Here is a 25,727-nt window from a genome sequence, read left to right as displayed (position 1 = left end):
TCAAGTTAAGATGAGGTCACATGGGTTAGGATGGGCCCTAAATCAATGACTGGTGTCCCTGTAAGAAGGCCGTGTGAAGACAGACGTGCAGAGAGAATGCCGGGTGACGATGGAGGGGGTGGCTGGAGTGATGCTGATACATGTCTAGGATTGCCACCCACACCCAGGAGCTGGAAAGAGGAAAGGAAGGACCTCCTCTGGAGCCTTCAGAGAGCACGGCCTGCCAACACCTTGATTTGGACTTCTGGCCTCCAGAACTATGAGAGAATACCTTCGTGAAAAAACTTCTGTTGTTTTAAGCCAATCAGTTTGTGATATTTGTCACAGCAGCCGTGGGAAGCTAACGCACATAACTCTCGCACATGGGGACCTGTTCAGAGACCTCTGCCCACCCCTTGGTGTCTTCAGGGAACACTCGGGAGTCAGAATGACATGGGTAGGAAGGGAAGGGGCTCTGAGGCTAGAGGCTTGGCTTGGGGTGGTGGGGGCACCCCCAGGGTGGGACTCACCTTGTAATACTGCCCCATGTTGACCGTGGGGGGCGGGTACTGCCCGGTGCTCGGCTGGCTTGGCACCCTTTGCCCGGGGTAGTTGGGAGAGGTGAGTGGCCGCGGTGGGTTGGGGGTGGGGTACTGGCCTGGCTGGGTGGGGAACTGGCTGTTTGGTCCATATTGCTGGTTTCCATAGTTGGGCTGCAGCGGCAGAGGAAGAGGAGAGGCCAGGTCATCAGTGTCTCTGAGCCTCGCTGCTCACCCAAATGCCAGCTCCGGCCTACACCATCAGCTCCTCTGCCCACCCACAAAGCACCTGCCTCATCTGCGAAGGGAAGGTGCTGGGTCAGGTGATGCTAAGGTCCTCTCTTGCCCTTGCACCGTGGGATACCTCCTTCTGCCTGTTTCCCAGCTTACATGCCACCCGCCCACCAGAACCATCCCTTTCAGGGCCTGCCTTTGCACTCTGGGGCTATCGTGGAGCCTCTTGCTCATGCCACCATGAGGAAGCCACCATCCAGGGCTCAGTTCTCAAGCCCCCTTGTCTCTCTTAGCATCTGGCACAAAGCTGTGCGCACACATCATTTACCCCAGCTCGTGACAAGTAGACACAGACAACAGGACCAGCTTCCAGAAAGGTGACCTCCTACCCTTGGTTCTGAGGCTCAGTCAGGGAGGTGGCACCCCCACACTCCACACCACGTGTCGCGGTCAGTTCTGGGCATGGACAAGCTGCCACAATGCAGAAGGTGGGAGAACCAGGTGGTAGAGGGATAAGATGACAGCCAGCTCTTGGAGGGGGCAGGACCACTGTCCTCAGATAGCTACAGCTGACACCTGCCACTCCCACTCACGCTCATGTGAAATCAGGTGACCCTCAAGGTCACTGGTTGCCCCACAACCTGGAACATTACATCCTGTGTCATTGCTTTCTTTCCTGTTTGTTGAAACAACACGCCTATTCAGTTGTCTCTACCCTCTGGGCTCACAGGCCCATGTTGACTGTAGTTCCCCGGTGCCTGGCAAAGGACGGGCCCTCAACAAATACTTGCTCAACAAATAAATGGAAGACCCGGGGGTGGAAGACAGGTCCCATTATCAGTGATAAAGCACTTTCTACAACTCAGGCTCTTGAGAGATGGTGGCTGCTCTGCACAACAGTGAGGCTCCCATCACTGGAGGTATGGAAGTAGAGCATAGTGCCAAAGGCTAGATTAGAGTCCTGTGTACTAGGAGAGGGGACCAGGTGACCCGACCCCAGCTCCTGCCCTCATCCCCGGGTTCCAACAATTCCATGGCTCTGTGGGCATGCCATTGCAAGGTGGAGCCAGCCTTCCCAGACAGGGCTGGGTCACACTGGCTGTGACCACCTGGGAGACAGAGGTAGTTGGGTAGCAGCAGCACTTTATGGAGAATATGATTAAATCAGCAAAAATAATCAAGAGCCTTTCACGCGTTCCGCTGTGCCAGGCAGGAGCTGGGAGCAAGTCATTGGGGTTCATGTCAGGCTAATGACCGGGAATTCCGCCGCAGCATGTCCTCACTGGCCTCCCTTGGTGCTGGCGGCCCTGAGGCTGGGCTTGCAGATGCGTCTCAGCCAAACCAGCAGGGACGACACCGGGAGCCCGAGCACACGGGGGCCTGACACAGGGCCCAGAACCCGTGGCAGCTGTGCGTGGTGAGTGAGGCCAGGGCCTGTGCAGCACACTCCATACTCCTCTGGCCCCTCCATGAATTGGCATGACCCTGGCCTCTGTCCCTCCCCTCCTGGACTCAGGATACCTCCACCGACTGCCATGCCAGCTTCCAAGCCGTGCTTGGGAGGGTCCGGTGGTGGGTGAGGACGAAGACAGACTTCGTGAGGAGTGAAACTTGGGTCAGGATTCCGGGGCCCCCCCATCTTCTGCAGAGTCCCTGGGGGGTCAAAATGGTTAATGGGCTTGTCTGCTGACTTAAAGGTTGGCAGTTTGAGTTCACCCAGAGGTGCCTTGGGAAGAACGGCCTGGTGGTCTTCTTTGGAAAAATGGGCTATTACAAACTGTGGAGCTCAGCTCTGCTTTGACACACGGGAGATCGCCATGAATCAGAGTCGACTTGATGGCCAGCTGTTTTTTTGGTGTCTTCTGCAGGCAAACTAAATCCTTACACTGATACCCACATGGCCACTGGCTACCAACTCATTCTGTGAATGCTCCCGAAGGCCCTGCGACACCCCCTCCAGGAAGTCCTCCTTTGACAAAAGGCCCATTCCTGAGCCCATGGCCCTACTGCATGCCATGCCCTCACAGGTCCCTGCTTAAGGCTTTTCTTTCCTGTTAAAGTCTTGGTTCCCGGCAGGGAGGAAGTATGGGTTTTACTTCCCTAAAACTTCCCCAATAACCTGGTAGAGCAGGCTGGGCAGGCAAATGGCCAGTGCTCTCCTGACAAAATGACTGACTGTTAGTGGAGACAAACCCCACAGAACATGCTGTCTGCCTTCCAACCGCAACCCTGTGTGTGCACAGCTTCTGGGTTTTTAAAGGGCTTTGCTTCACGTCTACTCTTGGAAGTTGGGGAAGCCCCAGATGTCTCCCATGGGTGTGAGGGGTATGGACCCCAGGAGGTTTAGTTCTTTACCCTGAGTCACCCAGTAAGGGTCTGACCAAGACAAAACATAATAATAGTGGTGGCTACTCCTTGCTAGAGGCATTGGTGGTTCAGCGGTAAAGCTCTCACCTTCCATGCAGGAGACCCGGGTTTGATTCTGGCCAGTGCACCCTGGGTGCAGCCACCACATGTCTGTCAGTGAAGGCTTGGCTGCTGCTAGGAGGCTGAACGGGCCTCCATGGAGCTGCCAGGCTAAGACAGACGAGGAGGAAAGACCTGGCAATCTTCTTCTAAAAATTAGCCAATGAAAACCTCACGCGCGTCACAACGGTTTGCGTGAGAATGGCGCAGAACCAGGTAGCATTTTGCTCCGTTGTGCATGGTGCTGCCATGAGTCGGGAGCGACTCGATGGCAGCTAACTATACTCCTTGCCGAGTGTCTGCACACGTCAGGCCCTGCGGGAAGCCCTCTACACACCCTGTGGTTAAGTCCTTCACGCAGCCCTACAGGGTGGGGTGAATTGTTGCTGCCATTTTTCAAACGAGGAAATAGACTCAGGGAGGTGACGTGACTTGCTCAAGGTGACTCAAGTGGCAGGGCTGGGGTTTTCCAAAGGTCAATCCATGCCCTTTCCAAGACACCACCCACAACCCTATGCCCTCAAGCCCCACATCCTCAGCCCTCTCCACCCCGCCCGCCCCTCGCTCTGTCCCACTCACCTCTCCCGGGTACGGTCTCTTTATGCTCTGGATGGGAAGGGACTGGGGCCGCGGGCCCGGGTACGTCTGCTGGGGCATCCGTTGCCCATGCGTGCCAAAGGGGCTGATGCCGGGCGGCCGGGGCTGGTTCATGCCCATGGGAGGGCCGCTCATCCCCGAGGGCGTCATGCCAGCTGCCATGCTGGCGGGGTTCATGCTGCCCCCCATGGAGGCAGGCCCCCGTGGCCCGGGCTGGTTCATGAATTGGCTGTTATACGCCTGGGTGGGACCCATCTGGAAAGAGGAACAGACCTTCAACAGGAGAAGAGAAAAAAAAAAAAAAAAAAGAATAAAATGCCACATGCATTGAGAGTGCAGGGAGGGAAGGTGGGCGAGGCAAGGGGGCTGGGTGGGGAGCAGTCTGCCGTGTGGCTGGTTTGCTGACCAGTGGAGCTGGCATCCTGTGCTCACTGCTGCCCTCTGCAGGCCACACAGGAAAGACGCCGCTCAGCTTGGGGCTGTGGGGTGGGGTGGGGTGGGGTGGGGTGGGGTGCGGGGGGAGCAGTCACTCTGATGCAGGCAACATTTCCAGGAAGCAGGCAGGGGATGGGAAAGTGTGCAGGGGTGGGGAGGGCACAGGAGGATGGAGGCGGGGTCGCGAGTGAGGCTGCAGCCACTTCCTGGAAGTTCCCACTGTGACCTTGGTTTTGGCCAGTGGAGACAAACCCTCTATCTACAGTCTGGGGGCCCTGCTTCGCCCCCTGTCCGCTGCCCCCTCCCTACGCCTCCTGTCCCTCTCCTCACACCCGCCCCGTCCTTCTGAAGGTCTGGGGAGCAGAGCTGGGACCTGGGAGAATGCAGAGATGGGGTGACTAGGAGTGCACAGGCCTTTAGAGGCCACCGCGGGGAAGACTGGAAATGGCTATTTTTAGAGGCTGAGCCCATTCCTCAGGAGTAGGGGGCCCGGAAAACAACGCAGAACCTCTCTGCCCATGCAGACAGATGGAGCCACCAACCCACATGGAACAAACGCAAGCACCCAACCACACACCCTACCTCCCAACCCCACCAACACCCACATCCCAACACACAGACCTTCCACATGCTTCAGGGAAAGCCCAAACACCCTGAGCCCTCCCTGGCACACACGACCCCGCAGGCACCAACACCCAATTCTGAGCAGGTGGAGAAGGCGGGACCCGGCTGGTAGGGCCTTACCGGTCCATACTGGTTTATATCCTTGTTCTGGGTTTCTTGCAGGGCTGCCACCGTGGCTGTGGCCGTGGCCGTGGCCGTGGCCGCTGCGGCTGCCACTGCCGCCGCTGCTGCAGCAGCCGCCGGCTGAGTGAAGTCGGCGGGCGGCCTGGTGTGCGGAGGGATGCCCATGCCTGCCGGGGCGTTGGGGCCCCCAGGGTAGCTGCCGGGAAGAATGGAACCGTTAGCTATACCCTGCGTCTAAAGATGAATGCAGAACAAGCCTCGGGCTTGTGAGGTAAAGGACCACATTGTGCCCAGGTCTGCCCGGCCCCCAGCTCACAGATGGGCAAGGTACTCTAACTCTGGGCCTGCTGCAGTTGGCAACCATGCACCCCACTGCTGTGTTCCTGGGGCCCAAGATGGGGGCTGGGCAGGGTGCACCCCCATGAGTACTAGTTGCTGCATCCACACGGCCGCCACCCTCCTGGAGGGGGACAGCGAGCCTCAAGGGACCTGAACAACATGCCCTCGTGTCCACTGGTGGGTGACAGAGCTGGGTGCAGCTTCCAGCCCGTCTGACACCAAAGCTTGTGTGTTTAACCACTAGATGGTCCTGTTCTGCCAGCCTGGGTCCGGAAACCCAGCTGGGTTGCGGTCAGACCCCGGAGCTAGAAGGGGTGCACAGAGGACTGGGTGCCTCTGCTTTCTGAGCCTGTCCCACTTTCTGTCCCAGGGGCTCTTCTTGGGGGTCCCAGCCCCTTTGTCCTCTACTCATGAACCCAGGAGCTCCCATCCTTCACCAGTTCTGCCGCCACGCCCATACGGCAGCAGGCCAATTTTCTGGTCGCTTTCTCAGGGCAATAGGACCCACCTTAGCTGCCCTTCAACTCTCCCGGCCCAGGGCTCTCAAGGTCTTCCAGTGCATGAAGACATGCGACAGGGAGGGTCACTTAGAGAAATGAGGACAGTGGCCCTTCTATCCTGATGGGCCTCACAGCTGTCAGAACACAGCCCAGCTGCTGCCTCATCCAGGCCAGCCCTGAGAGTGGGGCAGGGTCGTGCCCCTGTGAGTGATAGGACAGCCAATAGTGGCAGGGCCTGCCCTGGCCGTCCTGCCACGAAGTAGGGAGCTGGGGTTTGAATGGATGGGAGGGAGAAGGGTGGGGCTGATGTGCCAGGTCAGAAGGCCATTGCCCCAGCCAGCCCTGCTCACCTGGCCCCGAAGCCCCCGCTGCCGGGGTAATTGGGCCGCCCGTACATGCTCTGCTGGAGGTAGGGCTGAGTAGGGCCAGCCTTGGCTGAGAACTGCTGCTGCTGCCCAGCAAACTGCGGGGAGTTGAGGCCGGGGTTGCTGGTGGTCATGCCTGACGCCATGGGATTGCCGCCTGGATTCATGGGATTGTTGGCATTGGCCATGGGGTTCCCGAGGACCTGTGGGCAGAGAGAGTGAACATTACCCACAGAGCCCCAGGGAGTGTGGAAAGGAAGAGGGAGAAACAGATGAGGGGAGAAAGAGGAAAACAGAAGGAGGACAGCTGAAGAGGAGGAGGAGGAGAAGGAAATTCAGCCTGTGACCGGATGCAGGTGAGCGCTTGACTGAGGCCCACAAAGCCAGGCCAACTCCGGTGAGGAAAGCTGAGGCCGACCAGAGGCAGTTGGTCCTCACCGGGCAGCAAGAGGGGAAAGAGATGGCTTCTTAGCTCCCCCTCCCCAAAGGGGCATGGATGCTTGGGGCTGGGCCACACAGAGGCCCTGGCTGGGGCTCTGTGAGGGCAAAGAGAAGCCCAACTCGCCAGCTCTGGGGGCAGCAGGATCCTGGCCAAGAGGCCACCCAGGCCCAAGACCATAGAGAAGTCCCCAGCTTCCTCCAGGTAGGAAATCAGCCCTGAGTCTTCTGCATGGGAGGCTGGGCAGGGGAAGCCCCTGCATCGGGGCAAATGAAGGAGTGGAGAAAAGGGGAAGGAGCAAGGGGGCAATGAGAACGAGAGGGGCTTCTGTCACACATTTAGGGCACAGCATTTTGTGAAATCTAACCCAGGCCATCCACGGCCACAGACCCCAGACTTTGGAGCCCTGAAGCCAACAACACAAGAAGTCCTACTGTTTATCTAACCAAAGTAAACGTGGGCTGGGGAAGAACCTCTGGCTCTCTGTCAAATGAAAGCCATCGCCTCAGAGAGGTTAAGGATGGGGACAGTCCCCAGGGGCCCAGCTGCTGCTCTCCTGTGGTGGGTGTGGACCCAGCTGGGTGTGCCCTGAAAGCTGGTCTTTCCAGCTAAGCAGTCTATGAGAACGAGGTGGGTTGGCTTGGAGTGGTGACCAAAGGGCCTAGGGATTAAGGGATACTTTTGTCTGGGAGGGGCTGTGATTGAGGCAGGGCAGGCTCTTACCTGGCTCTGGGACGTATTGGTCACTCCCCAAACTGTGGTGACCACAGAGAGGGAGCCGGGAGGCTGGTTGGTATTCTGCTGCCAAGGGACAGAGTCATAGGGAAACGACCCATCACTGCAGAGGGAGACAAGAGGGGCGCTCAGGGGCTGACAGGCTCAGGCGGAGGCACAGCCCCACAACCCCGCCTTGCTGCCGCAGTTCCCAGCCAGTCCCAGGCGACCCCCATCCCAGTCAGGTCTGGATCCTCTGGGCCCAACGTGGTGCCCGGTGCAGATCAGGGGCCTGGGTGGTGGCTGTGCAAAAGGGACCACCTCCCCCATCACTATCGTCTCACCTGAGCCCCGAATCTGCAGGCCTCAGAGGCTGTGGAGGAAGTGGGGAGCCCCACAGGCCCCACCTAGGCTCCGCCTCCTACCATGCTCTGAATCCAAGTGGCTCTCCAGGAGGAGCTCTGGTCCCCCAGCAGCCAGCTTCCCCTGGGGACTTCCTGGTTCCTTCCCCGTAATGGTGGAAAGGTCTGAACAGAGTCTCCGCTCTTCCGCCTCCCTCCAGACACCTCACCAGCCTAGCTGAGGTGGCCTTTGGAATGCAGTGTCCTTCTGTCACTGCCTCGCTCCCCAGCGACCCTGGACAGTGGGGTGCTGGCTTCCCTGCCACTGTCCCTCCTACCCACTCTCATATGTACACCTGCCCTGCTAATCTCCCTAAAACACTGAAGATACTTTGCACAATCAAAGACCTTCAATAGCTTCCAGTGTTTACAAGGCAAAGTCCAAGCTCGCACTTAAGAATTATTTACTCCGCTAGCTAGTTCCACCCTGCCTGGCCTTCCTGCCTTGGCACCTACCTCTCCCTGGAGCTGTCCTTGAACATTGACCACCCCCGCCCCCCACCGCCCGCAACCCTTCTCCCATCTCCCTGGTCCTTCACTAGGCCCAGCAGTTCACATCCTGTTCAGCGAGAATTCTCTGAGGAGCCCCCAGACATCAGGGGTGAGGACTTTATCCTCAGGCTGAATGCCCTGCTCTGCACACAGTAAGCGTGCAACAATGGCTTCCTGTGGAGCAGCTGGTGGTACAAATGGTTAACGTGCTCGGCTGCTAACTGAAAGGTTGGTGGTTTGAGTCCACCCAGAGGCACCTCAGAAGAAAGGCCTGGTGACCTACGTCCAACAGAGTGGCCACTGAGAACTCTGTGGAGCACAGTTCTGCTCTGACGTGCATGAGGTTGTCATGAGCTGGAATCAACTGGATGGCAACCAGTTGCCTGGAGCGTGTCCACCCTGGCCGAGGCCCTGGATGCCGGGTCAACCAGGGGTGGAGGTCCTAGGAGGAGAGGCAGCCCTCACTGAGAGCTGAAGCCAGGTGGCAGGGAACCCCACCACTCTGGGCCTTTGAAGAGGGGCAGGGCCCTGGGTAACAGGCAGGCAGAAGGGAGCCAGGGGCACACTCCACCCAGGGAAGCCCTCGGCTCCCTGCAGAAGTGGTGTCTGGAGGGCAGGACCACTCAGCACCACACTTCCTGCTCACACCTGCCTTCCCTGGCCTGGGATATCCTCTCCCTCCAATTCTCTGCCCGGCTCGGCCCCCGCTTCCTTCTACTCTCTGCTCACATGCTGTCTCATTGGTGGGCCTGCCTGACCTCCCGGTATAAAGGAGCAACCCCCATGCTCCCTTGTCCCCTTATCCTGGCTTTTATATTCTCTTCATTGCATGCTGCTACCGTCATGATTATGTATTTGCTTACTCTCTATCTCCTGCTAGCATAGAAGTTCCGTGAGAGCAAGGATGTTTGTTTTGTTCCAGGTGTTGCCTCAGCACCTAGAAGGGTGCCAGCCCTTAGCCAGTCTGTGGGCCACCAGCGAGTTAAAGGGTTAATGAACGAATGTGTCAGCCCTGTCCCCTCCTGCCCTGGGAGGCTGGCTGTATCTCTGGACCCAGCAGAGACCCTGGAACCCGTGCTCTGCCAAGCCAAATTGTGCATGTTGCAGGCAAAAAGGGCTGAGTTCTGGGGAGTTCCGGCCTCACCCTCCATGGGGGTCCCAGAGCAACTCAGCCTCATTCTGCTGCCGGCTGAACCAGGCCCCCCAGCTCAGGACTCTCGTGCAGGTCACGAGCCTGCCTGCCCTCTCTTCCTCATCTGTGACAGGAGGCAACCGTGACGCCCCTCCACACCTCTCAAGAGCGGGCTGTGACATCAAATTAGCATTTGGGGAAAAGAAGTCGGCGGCAGGGGGAGGGAGGTTAGATAAAAGGGACTACTATCAAGAGCCAGCACACAGTACGAGAATCTCTCCTTGAACTTGTCTGGTTTTCTATGCAAACTCGTGTGCACCCAGGTTGCAGTGTAACACGTATGTTTACTCAAGGCCGTCAGTCGATTAAGTGTGAACAAGACGGGCCTCGGTCGCAGAGGTCTGCCGTGGCTCAGAGCAGAAGGCAGATGCACATGTCAGCAGTACGCGGGGAACGTCAGAGCCCGAATCTGGAGAAGAAGGCTGGCTACACGGGGGTACCCTGCCCCCTCCTTCCCTCCCTGCCAGCCTTTCCCACAGACAGACGCACACATTCTGCCCCTGGGGGGCTGCCTGGAGACTTGGGGGTCTAGAGGGATGGGCAGGCAGGAGAAGGAAGGGAAGCAGGCAAACAAGCCTGTTCCTTGGGGAAGGGCCTCTGTTCGCCCAGGGAGGGCACTGGGGAGCCTGGGGCCTCACCTCATCCCGGGGCGGGCACCTTGGCCTCATAAGGGTCCTCAGAGTATGGATTTAAAAACAAAGAGGAAATGGCTAAAATGACAACTGTGATGGAATATATATATTTTACCACATAAAGAAAAAAAAAGTAAGCTGGAATTCTGAAGCTGATTTAAGGCTTGCTTTTATTCTTATTTGGGCATATAAATCAATTTATAAAGGACCCTCTGCAAACAAACAAGCAAGCAAGCAAACAGGCCAACAGAGAGGAGGCCCCTGGGAGCCTGCTTTCCTGCAGGCCATGTGCTAGCAGAGCCTGGGTCTTGCCCACCGGCTCTGGCCCACAAGTCCCCAGCAACCCCCCAAGGTGATGCCCAGTTGTGCCCAAGGCTGCCATCCTTTTAGAACACGCCTGCCCAGGCTCAAAAAGGAAAACCCCTCTTAGCCCCTGGGGTCCAGCTGGGCCTCAAAGGAGCCCAGGAAGCTGGCAGCTGCTGCTTCGGCACCTCAGCTCTGGGGAGGCCCCAGCTTACCCAGGGACACTGCGCAGGCCTCAAAAACAAGCTCCCAACTGCCCTGCGGCTCTGGCGTGGGCCTTGTGGGCGGAAAACGGCTCCTTCCTGTTTTACCCCCTCCACCTTAAACTCGGTGAGAAGCAAAGTGAACCCATGTTCCCAAACTGGGCAGCCTGCCATCGGCTGGGGCTTCGCCTCCAGGAGCGGAGGTGTACACCAACATACGTGAGCGTACATGGCAGGTGTGTGCTCACCTGGGGGACCAGGCAGGCATACGAGTGTGCAGGGGGGCATCGGGGACATGGCGCCTGCACACTGCAGCCAGCACCTGCTGCAGAAGCAGAAGTGTGGCCACGCAGTGGAGCAGCTACGCTGACACAGCTGTGACTCACCCTCCTGGGGAGAAGGCCCCCACCCCCGCAGGCCCACATGGCAGGCAGCTGGGACCCCATCTTCGGTTGAGCTCAGACACTGCCATGAGGGGGCGGCTGCTGGCTCCCTACTGTTCAAGGATCATGGATGAGCCAGGCTCCTTGGCTCCTACCAGGGAGACCCACTGGCTGGGGAGGAGGGGGCTTGGGGTGACAAATGGAAGGTCTTTGGGTGTACAAATGGTTAACACAGTCAGCTGCTCACTGAAAAGCTGGAGGTTCAAGTCCACCCAGGGGCACCTTGGAAGTAAGGCCTGGTGATCTGCTTCTGAAAAATGAGTCATTAAAAACCCTATGGAGCACAGTTCTACTCTGACACAAGGGGGTTGCCGTGAGTCAGAATCAACGGCAACTGGTTTACTGGTAAGGGTGCTTGTGGCAGGTGTCCTGATCTCCAGGCAAATCCTGATGCCCCTCTCTCCCCACACAAGTATTGTATCACCTGCAGACATGCCTAACTCAGGTGAGACATACGTGGCATTACTGGGGCCTCCATTCCTGGCTGCGGTTCAGAAGGGCCAAAGCCTCTGGGGTCTGAGCGCCCCGCCCCACTTACTACACCCCAGTCCAGTTGGTCCACTCTTCTGCCACAAGCTTCTCCAGCCCCGTCCAGACAAAACTGCCCCAGGAGTTCTGTTCCACCCTTGGCATCTCTGCAGTGTCCCTACCACACAAGGCCAATTATTCTTCCTGGTCAGGCTCCTCACAGAGCCTGTGCCACACCCATCAGCCTGCGTGTGGTGCACCCCCGCTGCTGTGAGCCCTCTCGTCTCTCCTTCTGCCCCAGGGACCGTCCCTCCAAGTTCCCCATGCCTGGTGTGATGCCTTCACACACCCACAGGGCTCAGGATGCCTTTGTTGAACGAACAAAGTGCCATCAAGAAACCATCCTCAGGGTCCACCCTCAGAGGGCTGCCAGAGGGTCAAATCCACCCATTCATTCAGTCAGCCTGATCACTGATCCCTCCAGTGTGCCCAAGAGGGCAGCGGGTCAGTGGCAGAATTCTCGCCTTCCATGCGGAAGACCTGATTCAATTCTTGGTCAACGCTCAACGCACCGGAAGCGCGGCCACCACGCATCCATCAGTGGAGGCTTTCCTGTTGCTATGATACCGAACAGCTCTCAGTGGAGCTTCCAGACTAAGACTGACCAGGAAGACAGACCCATTGACCTACCTGCTGGCAACACTTCGTTCTGTCGTGCGTGGGGCTGCCATGAGCTGGGGGTGAGTATACGGTAGCTAACAACAAAAACAAGGGTGTGTCCGCTACTATGTGGGGCCCTGGGGGCCAGGAACAAGGAAAGGTCCTGGCCCCCCAGGGGACAATGACCAAGAGGGAAACAGACAAACCTCCTCACTGTCTACAGCTCAGTGTCCTCATTTGTAAAATGGGGATAATGACAGTGAGCTAACACACGTCAAGTGCAGACAACAGTGTCCAGCACACCTTGGGCACCCAGGAACTGCTGGCTTCTCTTATTACCATTGTTGTTGTTACGATTCATTGAGTGGCTTCTAAATGGAAGGAATGACAGGAAGTGACTTTCACCTCAGGACTCAGGGCAAAGTGAGCTGCAACAGACTTGTTTCTTAGGAAGCTGTGACTCACAGTGGTCACAAAGCCAGTCAAAGGCAAGGCCACTGGTTGGCTTGACCACATAACACACACCATCTCAGGGAACTTAGGATTCAGGAAGGCAGAGAGTGCTCCCTCGTTCGAAGATGGTGCTAAGGCGAGGTGAGGGAAGCGATACAGAAGTCCATGACAGTCCCAAGAACAGAGAAACCTTGTAAAAAGACCAGACTTAATGGTCTGACTGAGATTGGAGGGACCCCGGAGGTCATGGTCCCCAGACCTTCTTTTAGCCCAAGATAGAAACCATTCCTAAAGCCAACTCTTCAGACAGGGATTGGACTGGGCTATGGGATAGAAAAAGATGCTGGTGAAGAGTGGTCTTCTTGGATCAAGTAGACACATGAGACTACGTGGGCAGCTCCTGTCTGGAGGGGAGATGAGAGGGCAGAGGGGGTCAGAAGCTGGCCGAACGGACACGAAAATAGAGAGTGGAGGGGAGGAGTGTGCTGTCTCATTAGAGGGAGAACAACCAGGAGTATATAGCAAGGTGTATATAAATTTTTGTATGAGAGACTGACTCGATTTGTAAACCTTCACTTAAAGTACAATAAAATTTTTTTTTTTAATTAAAAAAAAAAAAAAAAAGGAGAGACCTTCTGGGGTTTCTCCGGGTAGTTGCTGGGGTGAATGACATAGGAAATGCAAAGTTGGGCCTCAGAGAAAATCCAAATAGTGCCCAGGAAGCAGTACATCTGCACACACTGGGGCACCTGCTTTAGTGTGGGTCAGGTATGCTGGCAAAGGTTCAGGGGCTCCACCTAAATGCTATTTGAGGCTAATACTCAAATGGCAGAGGGAGGCCTTGTAGGAAAGAGATTAACTACGTGGGCCCTGGAGTTAGGCTGTTTGGGGTCAAACCTCGGCTTTGCCACTGCCAACTTCTATGACCTTGGACAAATCACTGTAAGGCAGCTTTGACCTCCTCATCTCCAAAGGGGAATAAACACTCCCCTAGGATGAAACGTGAAGCTAGGTGTGGAGTTGAACACAATATCTGGCAGAGTCCCTGCTCAGCTGTGCTTATACCTTTTCTATTTCTCTAGCCTGGCCACAGGGCAGATACTCATTTTTACTCTGAAAGTGCTTAGAGTTTTGCAAATATGCCGTCCATGGGAGGGCATTATCGTTCCCGCCTGTCAGCTAAAAATAATGTTTTCCAAGTCTTTGAGGCTTTCCTTACTGTTTCGCAACTATCCTTCTCTAGCTAGTGAACTCCTACCTATACTTCAAAGCCCTGTGTGAATATCCCCTTTTATGACTCTTCTAAGCAGAACCCAAGGCTCTCCTCTACTCCTCAGCACTTTTTCTATGTTTTATAGAGAGTCCTTCACACTGTAGTTGTTATGGTAGACAGTTTATACATCTGTGTACCAGCCCTGGGGCACTGACCGATGTTTGCTGGCTGAATGAGAAAGAGAATAAGCAAGGCCCAGGATGAGCGAAGGATGATTTCTGGCTCCTGGGTACCCTCTGTGGCAGAGTCTACACAGACCTTCATGGGTGGAAGAGGTGGGGGAGGACTGGATTATTTCTTCCCTTGTACTTCTAACAGCCTCTTTATAAATTTGGGAGAAAGAGCCAATTCCCGTTTAGAGTATTGTCAGATCCTAATTAATTTCCCTGATCTGCTATATTGGTCCCATCTCCTTGCAAGGCTGTGGAGTTCCTGCTAATGAAACGCCAAGCCAGCGAGGAGCTGAAGCTCCCACCCTCTTTAATTTAGGGGAACCATTAACAGCGTTCTCCATCACCACAATTACTGGGGCCTGTTTCCTTCCCTCCCTGCCGTGAGGCTCAGAGAGGAACTTGTACAGCTAACTGCGTATCAGAGGGTCTTCACATTTTTCAGTAGGAAGGAGGAAAGGAAAAGATGCTTACATCTTGGCAATCTGGAGCTGATGGTGCAGTGATTTATGGGATCTTTCAATTCCCCTTTCAAAAGCTTTTGAAAAAATTTTATGTTTGTTTTCTAGGGGCAAAAAGAAGAGCCTACTACAAACTGAGCTCTAGGTACTACTATGCAAACAGACCTAAAAACGACAACTGTGAAGGTGGTGTGATGTGACTGACGAAAGGAGAAGGCTGGAGATGGTTTTGATTGACCCCTTCTTTGTCATTTTGACCTTGAATGAAGTCAAAAGTCGAATGAGTGAATAACGAATAGTCCACAGGGCTCCCTGTGTGCCAAGCGTGGTGACAAGCCACTGTTAGGATTCCACTGTACAGAGGGAAAAAGCGAGGCACAGAGAGGTTAAGTAAGTGCCCCAGATTACCCAGTTAGCCAACAGCAGCGCTGACACTCCATGTCCAGTGGGATGGCTGTGCTCCCAGCCCACCCGCTGGGCCCAGGGAAGCACGGACTTGCCCAGGGCCTGCTCCTCTGAGAGCTGCAAATCCCTCACCTGGAAATGGAAAAGGAAGGGGGGACCTCTTGATCTTGGAGTCTTCCCCAGATCTAACGGTTTTGATTGTAATCAAATTACCAGTGTAAACAAGATTTATTAGGCTTTTAATTACCTCTGCAGCACTGATTTGCATGTGGACAATGTGCTAATCACAATGGCTGTTTTAACTCCTCGTTAAAAATCTGGGCGAGGCAGGCAGCCACCCTCTGCAGCATCAAGGCCAGGTCACTGCAGGGCTGGATGGAGACACAGCTGCTCTCTCTCCACTTGGAAGGTGTCCTCATGCCCCATAGAGGCCCCTCCTGCCTCGGTTCTCTTGTTCCTGTTCTGGACACCTTCTGCAGAGTACACAGGGCAGCACCACTTACGGCACCACCACGAGGATTAAACAAGAAGTGTGTCCAGAATGTTCCACAAACTGGAAAGCTCTAACCAAGTGTGTGGGACCACTAATACTCTACTCCTAGGAACCATCACGTCACCCTCAGAAACTGCAGGCGGCGGCAGGAGTGGGCCCTTTCCTACCACCTGACCATCACCACCTACCCATGTGCAGGACCACGGGCTCAGCAAGGTCAAGGTCTCACTCGGAGCACAGCCACGGGGTAGAAGAACTCAGGCCCAGACTTGACGCCTCTTCTTGCCCTCCCACACTGCAATGGACACAACCTGTGATGCCTGAGCTACAGAAATACAATAGCCAAAGGATTCTGCTATGCCCTCACCGTCTCTAGGGGAGGACTTCCAGGTTCTGGGGCTCCTGGGCTCACTCATCCTCTCCCGTTCGTATCACCAGAGACTTCAGACAAGGACCCCCAAGTCTTCAAACAGCCGGTGGCCATTGCCCAGCACAATCCTGACCACACCAATGTACTCAGTCCACCCTGACCCAACGTCTCCTTCATGCAAAGACAATAGGGGCTTCCTTGTCTAAGTCATTCATAAAGCTGTTGATAATGATGGTCAGAATGGCTTCCTATCTGTGAAAGTACCCGACTTTCCCTTCCATTTCTTTTCCTTCTTGTTTGGGAAATTACATTAGGAGCTTATAAGGTGGTGGACCCAGTGAAGTTTTCCCGGAAATGGATCCCCCCTGAGGAAATTCATGAAGGTGACAAGCAGAGACCAGCCACAGTGTCCCCTGTGGACAGTCTGGGCTTGGAAAAGGGGCGTGGATTCTGGTCTTTGTTCAACTGATGAACACTCTCTGGCCTCAACTGCTCCACTAGAAAATAGGTGATAGGGTGAGGTATGGATCAGAACAGTGGATGACCCTCTCCCAAAAAGACCCTCCAAACCCTGTTAACAACCAGGCTCCACCTCGTGGACCCTTAATGAGGAGTAGCAAGGTGAGCAGAGAATCGCATGTTGCTGAATATCCCCGATGTACTATCCTGTGCTGCCATTTACTGGCTGTGTGTGCTCGGGCAAGTCACTTTCCCCCTCTGGGCTGTTTCCCTCCCAGCCTGACATTTGGGGTGGGAGGGTGGGGATGGGTGGAGTAAGGGGACATTCCTCTTTCTAGAATGCCTGCCACATCACTGCGCTCCTGCGAGGAGGCCTGTCCCATGGAATCTATCAGCCATTGATCAATGCTTAGCTCTCCTCGGCAGACGGCCTGAGGCGTCAGAATTCCTAGTCTCAGGAGCAGCCTGCTTTGCATTCACTGTCATTCCACAGGTAGGTTCAAGGAGCTGAACCGGAGGTGCTGGCAGTGGTGGTGGGGACTTGGTTCCAGTCAGTGGCTCTTTGGCCTACAGCGTTCTTGGGAAGCCAGTCTTAGCTCAGAGAATACAATTATCCAGCTCCCAGCCCAGCTCCTTCAAGTCAAGGCCCCATGTCCTCTGGGCAGCCACTATACGGTCAGCCTGACCAGGGCTCCTCCCGCTTCTAAGCCCTGAAGCCAGACCCACCAGTCACCAGCACAGGCCTGCTGCGTCCATCCGCCAGCTCCTGGGTGTGCCTCAGTGAGTCTTATTTCCCCAATAGGCCAGATTCAGTCAGCAACTTGAGCACAGACACCTCTCAATCCTGGCCTTCAGCTCAACTCAGCAAGGACCTGGCAGTGGGCTGGGTGCGGTCCAGATCTGTGGCCTGGTGCCCGATCTGGGCCAGGTCTTTAGTGGGGAGCTGGAGGGCTCTGGCCTGTCATCAACAACAGTGACACCGAATGACCTGGATGAAAGAAGGGTGGGAAGGACCTGACGTGGGGATGACAAGAGGCAGAATGATTGTAGCAGGATGGATGGCTGGGCCAGGATTAATGCTGAGTTAAATTCAGCCACTATCTGTGTTCAGTGGCTGGCGCCAGTTCGCTTAGCTGGGCCAGGAGCAAGGGGTGGAAGGCAGGCTTTGCCTCTTGAGAGCAGTGGTTCCTAACCAGGGGTGATGCTTCCAATGCTCCAAATGTGTGAGAGTGCTTTTGCTGCTACTGTGCTGTTTTTTTGTGCTGGGGGGTCGGGGAGGACACTAGAAGAGCTAGAAGTTAAATGCCTGCAAAGTCCTGCACCATGAAAAAGGACCCTGCCCAGATGCCCACAGAACCCCATGGAGACACTGCCACAGAAGGGAGGCTGTTTGAGTTGGAGCCTTTAGCATCCGCCTGAGGGCCTTCCCTGGGTGCAGGCGGGCTTGCTGTCATAGAAAGTACCTCCAACAGAGATGGTGACCATGTGTCAGGGCAATCTGTGTGGGCAGAATGCTGGACTCGACAAGCTCTCAGGTCCTTTCTGGTCCCAAGAGTCAACGAGTCTCTAATTCGATTTATAAAGCGTGGCCGCCACCCGGCTGCCGGCAAGCGACTCCACGGTCCTGCCAGGGCCGCCTGCAGCGTGCTCTGGGCTTCAGGGCCTCCGTGGGGCTGGATGATGAGGGCTGAGCGCTGACTGCATATGCCCCTCCTGGTCATTAGCGGGCACCCGTACGGGGCGGGCAGACCAGCATGACAGGCCCTGCTGTTCTGGGGTCAGCCCGCAGAGTCCTTGGAGAGAGCCTCTCTGCTCAGCAAGGGACTCATGAGATAATTAACTGGGAACTTGCCAGTCTGGGTCACATGTTCCTTCTGAAGCTGACGCAGGGTAGACCGGCAGGTTCCTCAGTGCCTAGTGGCCCCGCCCCTATGCTGATCCTGCTCAGCTCACTGGGCCCAGCCTGGGTGGGCTCTGTCCCTGTCTGCAGGTGGCCCACCAGCCCTGTGACCTTCATGAGGCCCTGTCAACCCCTGGCTTCTCTGGGTTGACCCAAACCCTGCTCAAGAAAGAAGGAAGACCCTGAGCCTAGGATTTCTAACTTTCAATCAGAAGTATAGAACCAGAAGAAGAAATAACCCCCCGGGGAAGGGACAAAACAGTCAGGCTGGGTAAACCCAGCACTTTCAACCTCTGTTTCGATGGGGGAGAAAGCGCTCACACAGGAGGATTTAAAAACAAAACAAAACGAACAACTGTATTTAAAAACATGTTCTGTCCTCACAGCTGCTTGAGGCTCTGAGCCCCAGTTCTTACTCCCGAGGGGCTCTTCCAGGAGCCCCTGCCCGCCCGGCCCCTGGTGCCCACCCTCTCACCTGTGCGACAGAGTGGGTTTCATGGAGCTCATGGAGTTGAGGGGGGGCTGCATGGGGAGTTTCCCAGGGGGGTCGTTCTGACGGCTCTTCTGATGTCGGAGGAGCAGCAGGCGGCCGAGCTCCTCACACCAGGAGGACAGGAGGGCTGCAAGCAAGGACAGCAGGTCAGTGGGCCCCTCGCCACCACACCCCAGCACACCCGATGCCCTCATGGAGACCCTCCCCGTGTGGGGTGTCCTTGGGGCTGGGTTTGCTCCCAGCGTCATGGGACACCAGGAGTGTCACTAAGCCTTCTCAGCAGGCCTCAGTGCTCTCAGCTGTAGAATGGGACTAACATCCCCAAGGAGTAGTAAAAAGCTTTTGTTGCTAAAAGAGAAGATCAGGATAATCACTTTCGGTGGCTGTTACTTTAAGGAGGACTGGTCAGGGGCAGGGGGCAGGGGAGAGCCACACAGCACAGAGGCAGAGACGGTGCCACAGCAAGATTGGCGGGAAGCGAGGGTGGGCACTGCCTCCATCCCAGGCATCCCTGTGAAGCCCACCCCCTTCAATTCAGCTCCACCAGCGGAGTATGGCTTCTCTACAGAGCTGGGCTCATAGTACAAAATCACAAAGTGTAAACCAAACCCACAGCCTTCTTGGGGCCTGCTGAAGGTCCCAGGTATCTACAGGGCTCTCCTGAAACTCCCCGCCAGGAAAGTGCACGACAAAGCCGAGGTTTGGGGAGTGAGTCCACGAGGCTGGGCTCTGTCCCCACCTCAGTGTGTGACTCTAAGCAGCTCACAGACCCTCTCTGGACCTCATTTCGCTTCTATGTAAAAGGGGGCAATGGCTCTTGCCCTGCCTTCCTTCCAGGGCATGGTGAGGAGCAGATGGGAGAACTGCAGAGACTGTGTGGAGGCAAAGAGGGGTGACCACATCCAGCCAACGCCCCGCTCCTGCATGAGGACTTTAGACTGACTAGATTGTTCTAGAAGATGACCAGGTCTGGGCAACGCAGGGTGTTTTGAATCAGGACTGCTCTGCCCTTTGGCCGGATGCAAAGCCTTCACCCTCATTTCAAGGATCTCCCATTCAGACACTGGACAGAAGGCTTCTGCATCCCTTTCCTGCATCTGCTTCACACCACACAGGACACCAGCAGGTCAGCTGTTATCATCCGCTTTTACAGAGGGGCAGACTGAGGCTCCCGGTAACCACAGGCAGAGAGGGAAAGACTTAGGCTGCCCTCCTGCCCCTGCCCATGCCTGAGGCTGGAGCAAAAGTGTGGGAGAGAGTCCCCCAGTCCCTCCAATTCAGTGAGGAACCCTCAGGGCCTCTCCAGAATCACACGTAATTCTCAAAGTTCAGCTGCCACTGGGGGAAAACTCCCAACCTCAAGGCACCCAGAAGTGGCTGCCTTGGCAAACTGCCCTGGTCCTGGACCAGCCCCCTCCTCTACTAAGTCAGCCCATAGCCCTGAGTGGGTAGGCGGGGACTATGAAACCTTGCCAGGCTCTGCCCCCGCCCACTGGCCTAGGCAAGCTCTATCAGGAGTGCGGACAAAGTGGTCCCCACATTCCTGGGATCCTGCTGGGGGCTGACAGGCAAGGGCAAGGCAGTAGTTTGTGTAGGGGTTGGAGAGGGGTGGCAAAGTGTCACCCACCCCAGGGCTGCTGGGTACAGTTGCTCGGCCTGAGCGGTGTGCAAAGGCGCCTAGCCAAGGGGGCGAAGGGGGCTGGAATCCAGCCCGTGCCCTACTCCCAAGATGACACTAGCTTCCTCCCCCAGAAGGGACGCCAATGGGTGAGATGGGGCCCGCTGGTGGAGGGGGAGCGCGAGGCCAGGCTGCAGGATCACAGTCCCACCTGTATCCTGTACAACGTGCTTTGCCCCCTCTGTGGGGCTCATTCTGCCATCACCTACAAAGAGGGTTCCAGAGAGAAGAAGGCCCCATTCTGGCTCATGTCTGCCCAGAAACAGTGGTAAAACGACCCTGAAGTGGGCACCCAGCACACATTTGCCGCAGCTGGTGGGAGAAGCAGCCTACTGAGAGGCCGGAACACACAGAAGATGGGTCTCCAGATTGCTCTATTCTTCTCCCAGGCCCTAGTTACCGCTTCTTGTGCAGGGGCACCCACCATCTGGAAACTCATTTGCATGCCAGGCACGTGGAGCCAGAGTGCGCGGTGATGGGGGGGGCTTGGCTGTGGCACAAAGGACGGCCCCAGTCGGTGCTGCTCATGGCCAGCTGCTCTGCCTGGGGGCTGGCCACGACACGTAGGGATCACAGCTCTCCTCCAATGTCACGGCCACCTTCCCTATTGCTGGTGGAGTGGCTTTCTGACAAGGAACGAGGAGGTCTGCTGTGTATCCTGGCTGGTTTGGGGGTCTGAGACGCTGGGTATAGATGAGATAGCGTGTGCATCATGACAGAAGGGGATGCCAGGAAAGCCACATTCCTATAACCAGGAGGGAAAGGAGTGGGGGCAGCCCAGGGAGGCACCCCCGCCTGCTCCCTCCTGAGTGGCTGGTTAGTGCAGAGGCCACACTGGCAGCCCCGGCCGAGTCCGGCACATGGCAGACGGGTGGGCGCAGGTTCTCATGGTGGCATAAAGCAAGATGGGTTGTTCTGAGGCAAGCGTCAGTTAATGACAACAAATGACTCTGCAGCCAACGGGGAGTCTGGGCCCATCAGCGAGCCAGGCCGAGGTAGACAGGCTGAGAGGAGGCCAGGCAGAGGACCGCATGGCAGGGTGGGCGTCTTGGCTGGTACTTGGGTGCGTTGCCTCTGCACTAACCAGCCGCTCAGGACGGAGCAGGTGGGGAGCCTCCCTGGGCTGTCCTCCCCGCTTGCCCAGTCGGTGGGTTGTGGTGTGCCTGGTGTCCTGCCTGCCCTCCCCTGCCCACTGCTCCCTCAGCCACAGCACAGCGTCTACACCACCTGACCCGCAGCCACCCTCCAGGGTCTCATGAGATGCTCCAGTGTTTTCCCGAGAGTGGCGTGGAGGCGAACTCCAGCTCCACCCAGCATTCTTTTTGGCCCCCTTCTGATCTGGGTTGTCAACTGGGGAAGAAAGAAGAGAAGGCTTTTGGGGGCCATCTTGGTTCAGTCAGAGAGGTGGGGGGGGGGGGCTTGCCAGGCTGCCACAGGAGCCGATGGGACCATCTCTTCCTGGTTGGACTGCTGCCTTGCTCCAGTGGGACCTGGCCTTCCTTGGGGAGGAAGAATGCGGGAGCACTCAGCTGCAAACTCAACTCTTTGGTGCTGCGCACGGTGGTGGTCCCTGAAAAGACCCCTACTCCCTCTCCCTCACCCAAGGCAGGGCCTCTGCGACAATCAGGGGCTGGGTTGGAGTGGGGACACCCAGGAATCTGGGCTCTCAAGCCGGCCCCGAACTCCCTAATCAGCCCCCACCCATCATCCTCTCCAGCCCTGTCCAGGGGACATGCTGGGGACTGTGTGGGCCCCTTCCTGATGATCTCACAACGTCATGCTGGGGCTGGGGCAGCTGTGGAGGACCATCTCAGACCTCAACCACAAACCCTGAACCTCAACCCAGGTTTCCAAACACCCTCCAGACTTCTCAGCATAAAACATGTGTAAGCACGCACAAGTCAGCACGTCCAGAATGAACCTCTGAGGCCCTCCCCACCCCCTCCTAACTGGCATCCTTCATTCAGTCCATGCTCACTTTAGGTACCAAGATGTCAATCATTCACCCAATAGTCATTCAACAAACAGCTGCCTAGCACCTACTGTGTGCTGGATCCAGTCCTCAGTGGGTGAGGTCCACACCCTGCTCAAACCCTTCACTGCAAGACTTTTCCCCTGGAAAAGTCCAAGACACTTAGGACTTGCAAAACCTGGTGCGATGGTGAGGCGGCCTGGATTCTTACCTCTCCTGGCCTTCTACCCTGTGGTTAATAGCAAGGGACCCTGTGACGCCCATGGTTAAACTAAGGGCAAGAAATCCCAACAGTATGCATGCAAAATCCAGCTCCAGCACATCCGGCTACACCACCTCGGGCAAATCACACAGCTCTCCGGGCCTCGGTTTCTTTCTCTGTGAATCTGTGAAATGGGTGGTATTAGTGCATGCCGTTAGATTACCGCGAAGTGTGAGACCTCCACCTATAAAGTGCTTAGTCAGTGCAGTCCGTGTGGGCATGCTGTGTGGTCTCTGGGGGAGGGGTGGGGCATCTGCAATCGCCTCGTGAGTGGGAGGTGACCCTCATTCCTGAGCCTGTCACCCACCAGGCCCACCTCTCTACAAGCCAGCCCCACAATACACCACACACTTTCATGCCTCTTTGCTTCTGCCTAGAAATTCCTTCCTCATAGAACTCTTATCTCTTCAAGATACTCCTTGCAGGAGCCTTCCCAGCAACCCCCAACAAGGGCCAGTGCCCCAGGACAGGCAGGGCTGCATGGAGCAGCAGCTAAGCACACTGGCTGGAGGCCCACAGATGGGGTTTGAATCTTATCTTGCCACTTTCTAGCTGTTAAGATTTCACACAAGCTGCCTCACCTCTTGGAGATTCCGTTTTCCCATCTGTGAAATGGGCTCAACAGGCCTGCTTCAGCGTGGCCGTGAGGTCTAAATTAGTGCTTGTCAGTCAACAGCAGGTATATACCAGGAGAAGCCAGAAGGGAGCAAGGGGGTGGGAGGAGGTCGCAGGACCCTGTAATCGGCACCAGCCCCAGAGCAGATATCTACTGCTGCATCGCGTAACACAGGAGAGGGGAGACAGACTCCAAAACCGATTTGCTAAGACTTAACCCCAGCTCTGGCACTATCACCCGAGTGATATCTACCTGGTCTACCCGTGCCTCAGTGTCTTCATCTCTAAAATGAGGACGATGGTAACAATACTACCCATCTCACAGCGGAGCTGTAAAGATTAGCTGGAGTGCTATCATGAAGTGAAGGAAGTCCCAGGCACACAGGAAGTGCCACCAAGGGGTTAGCAGCTAAAGTGACGATTAGTGGCCCATTTGCCCATGAGCTTCGCAGAGGCTCCTTCCTTCTGCCTCCTTCTGGCCTTACGTCCCGTCCGGGCCATGATGGGCAGAGCGAGGACCACGTCACGTGTTCTGCTCTGCCTAAGACACAGGAGGCAGCTCCCCTCTGCTGCCACCAGTGGGCAGGCGCATGCAGCCCTGGAGGGAGGTCCTTCATCTCCCCAGGATCCCTGTGGGACTCCCTCCGCAGTGTGGGCAGAGGGCAGCCCAGATTCCTTAGGATCCAGGATAGCCCGAGACCCTTATGACCACTGAGGGCCCTGGCTTTGGCAAGTCAGCAGCCTATACCCAGATGGCCCCATGCACAGGGGAGCAGGGGCTGAGGGCCGTGGATGGAGAAGTGGCTGCTAGCCCAGGGGAAGACATGCAGGGCAGCCTCTCTGTGCTCCTGGTGCCTGCACTTGTCTTTCCCGCTTCTCCAAAACCTGCCGCAGCCTTCAACAACTACAACCACTACCCAGCAGCCAACCCCTGGCAGGCCCCTGAGCTCAGCACTGAGGGCACAGACATAGACTCATGCCTTCCTGGGCTCCTGGTCATGGGGTAGGAAGGCAAATACAGAAAGACCACCCAGTTCAGTGTGGATGATGGCAACAGCCAACGCCATGGAGGTCGTCCTACGTGCCGTGCACTGGGCCACACACTTTGTGGGCATAATTTCATCTAATCCTGCCAACCACCTGATGATACAGAAATTCCCATCATGCCCATTTTACAGATTAGAGTACTCTGGAGAAGAAAGGCCAAATCACTAGCCCGCGGTTATACAGCAGGTAAACCAGGAAGTCAAAACAGAACCCCAGGCAGTCAGGCTCGAAAGCATACCCCGTATCCATACCATTCTCCTGCCTGCCCCGACGGTTCTACAGAACTGGGGGCTGCTGGGCCGTCTCCTCTGTCTGCGAGACAATGTCGAATGTCCGTATTCACCCAGTCAGAGACGCACACCTCCCTCCAGTTTCTGTCTCTGAAACAGGCACATGCAAAGATGTAACCCTGGCTCTGTCACTACCACCTTGGGTTACCTCGAACAAGCTACCCGACCTTGTCGTGACTGTTCTCATCTCTAAAACGGAGCGATGGTAACGATACTACCCAGCTCGTAGGGTACTTGTAAAGATTAGTTCACAGTTGCTCTCACGAAGCCACAGGCATAGCTGATGGTGTGTTGTGTGTGACTGGCAGTATGCTGTCTCTTCTCAGTGCTATGTAAAACAACGGTGTGTGTAACAATGGGTGACACCTCTATTAATGGGATCCAGGAGTGGGTGTCTTTGGGCACCTGTAGCAGCTGCACTCCAGGCTTCTGCAGCTAAGGTAGCGTGTGCGCTCCATCCATGGAGAATCCAGGCTGGGCTGGAGAATCCAGAGGGGTGCGGGACGAGGGCCTGAGGAGTGCCAAATCCCCGGCATTTGCTCCCCAAGGCCTTTCTGGCTACTCCACCTGCAGCTTAACCACCCCACACCACAGGGCCCTTTAGGAAAAAGAAAACCCAACGTAATAGCTCCCAAAGAGTGAGGGCAGGTTCCCGAGTGGAGGGCCCCGGGACTCCCTAGTCTTGCTGGCCCCAGATGTGCACTCCCGGGGGGAATGGCAGGTCCCTATCTCCCTCTGCCCTGAAGCTCCTGGCAGAGCGGACGTCTAGGATGGGACAACCACGTGAATGAGCGCTGGACCACTGGTCTCTGTGGCAATGATGCCCTCTGAGAAGGACGGTGGAGGAAAGGGCTGCATGCCAAGGCTGCAGGGTCAGACAAGGGTTTGGGAGCTGTGGAGGTGCCAGGCGGAAAGGGTGTAGCCAGAACTCTCCAGACAATACAGCAGGCAGGAGAGGGAGGGGAGGCACACTCTGTGAGCAGATGACAAACTGGGGGATGGGGAGGTGTAGGGGGAGGCAGAGTGGGATCTGGGAATGGGAGCATCAGCGGGACCAGACAAGCTCGCTGGGCACAAGCTAGAGAGGCTGGACACAGGCTTGAAAAGTAGGGAGACAATGGAAGCCGCCATTGTGGCCAGAGGGGAAAGGCAGTCCCATGGAGCAAGCAGGCTGGTTTCAGGCAGTAAGAGGCTGAGAGGCTCGCTCTCGGGAAGGTCTGGGATCAGGAACGGACAGG

General features: G+C 56.3%; 1 protein-coding gene across 14 annotated transcripts in view; it reads right to left on the bottom strand.

The window, feature by feature from the left end:
- Positions 1-25,727, bottom strand: part of ZMIZ1 (zinc finger MIZ-type containing 1) — a 257,806-nt gene that overhangs the window by 21,064 nt on the left and 211,015 nt on the right. For 13 of the 14 annotated variants that reach the window (XM_064269791.1, XM_064269786.1, XM_064269785.1 and 10 more), the window contains 6 exons: positions 18,608-18,752; positions 7,364-7,478; positions 6,187-6,404; positions 4,995-5,193; positions 3,798-4,088; positions 510-692 (listed from right to left, as the gene is read on the bottom strand). In XM_064269791.1, coding sequence (XP_064125861.1) covers positions 510-692; positions 3,798-4,088; positions 4,995-5,193; positions 6,187-6,404; positions 7,364-7,478; positions 18,608-18,752 — 1,151 coding nt within the window. The remainder of the gene's footprint in view (positions 1-509; positions 693-3,797; positions 4,089-4,994; positions 5,194-6,186; positions 6,405-7,363; positions 7,479-18,607; positions 18,753-25,727) is intronic. The other variant, XM_064269789.1, reaches the window with a different exon arrangement.

Source organism: Loxodonta africana, chromosome 16 (assembly GCF_030014295.1).
Source record: "Loxodonta africana isolate mLoxAfr1 chromosome 16, mLoxAfr1.hap2, whole genome shotgun sequence".
Classification (NCBI taxonomy): domain Eukaryota; kingdom Metazoa; phylum Chordata; class Mammalia; order Proboscidea; family Elephantidae; genus Loxodonta; species Loxodonta africana.
The sequence above is the reverse complement of the archived record's forward strand: the minus strand, read 5'-3'. Positions and strand labels throughout refer to the sequence as shown.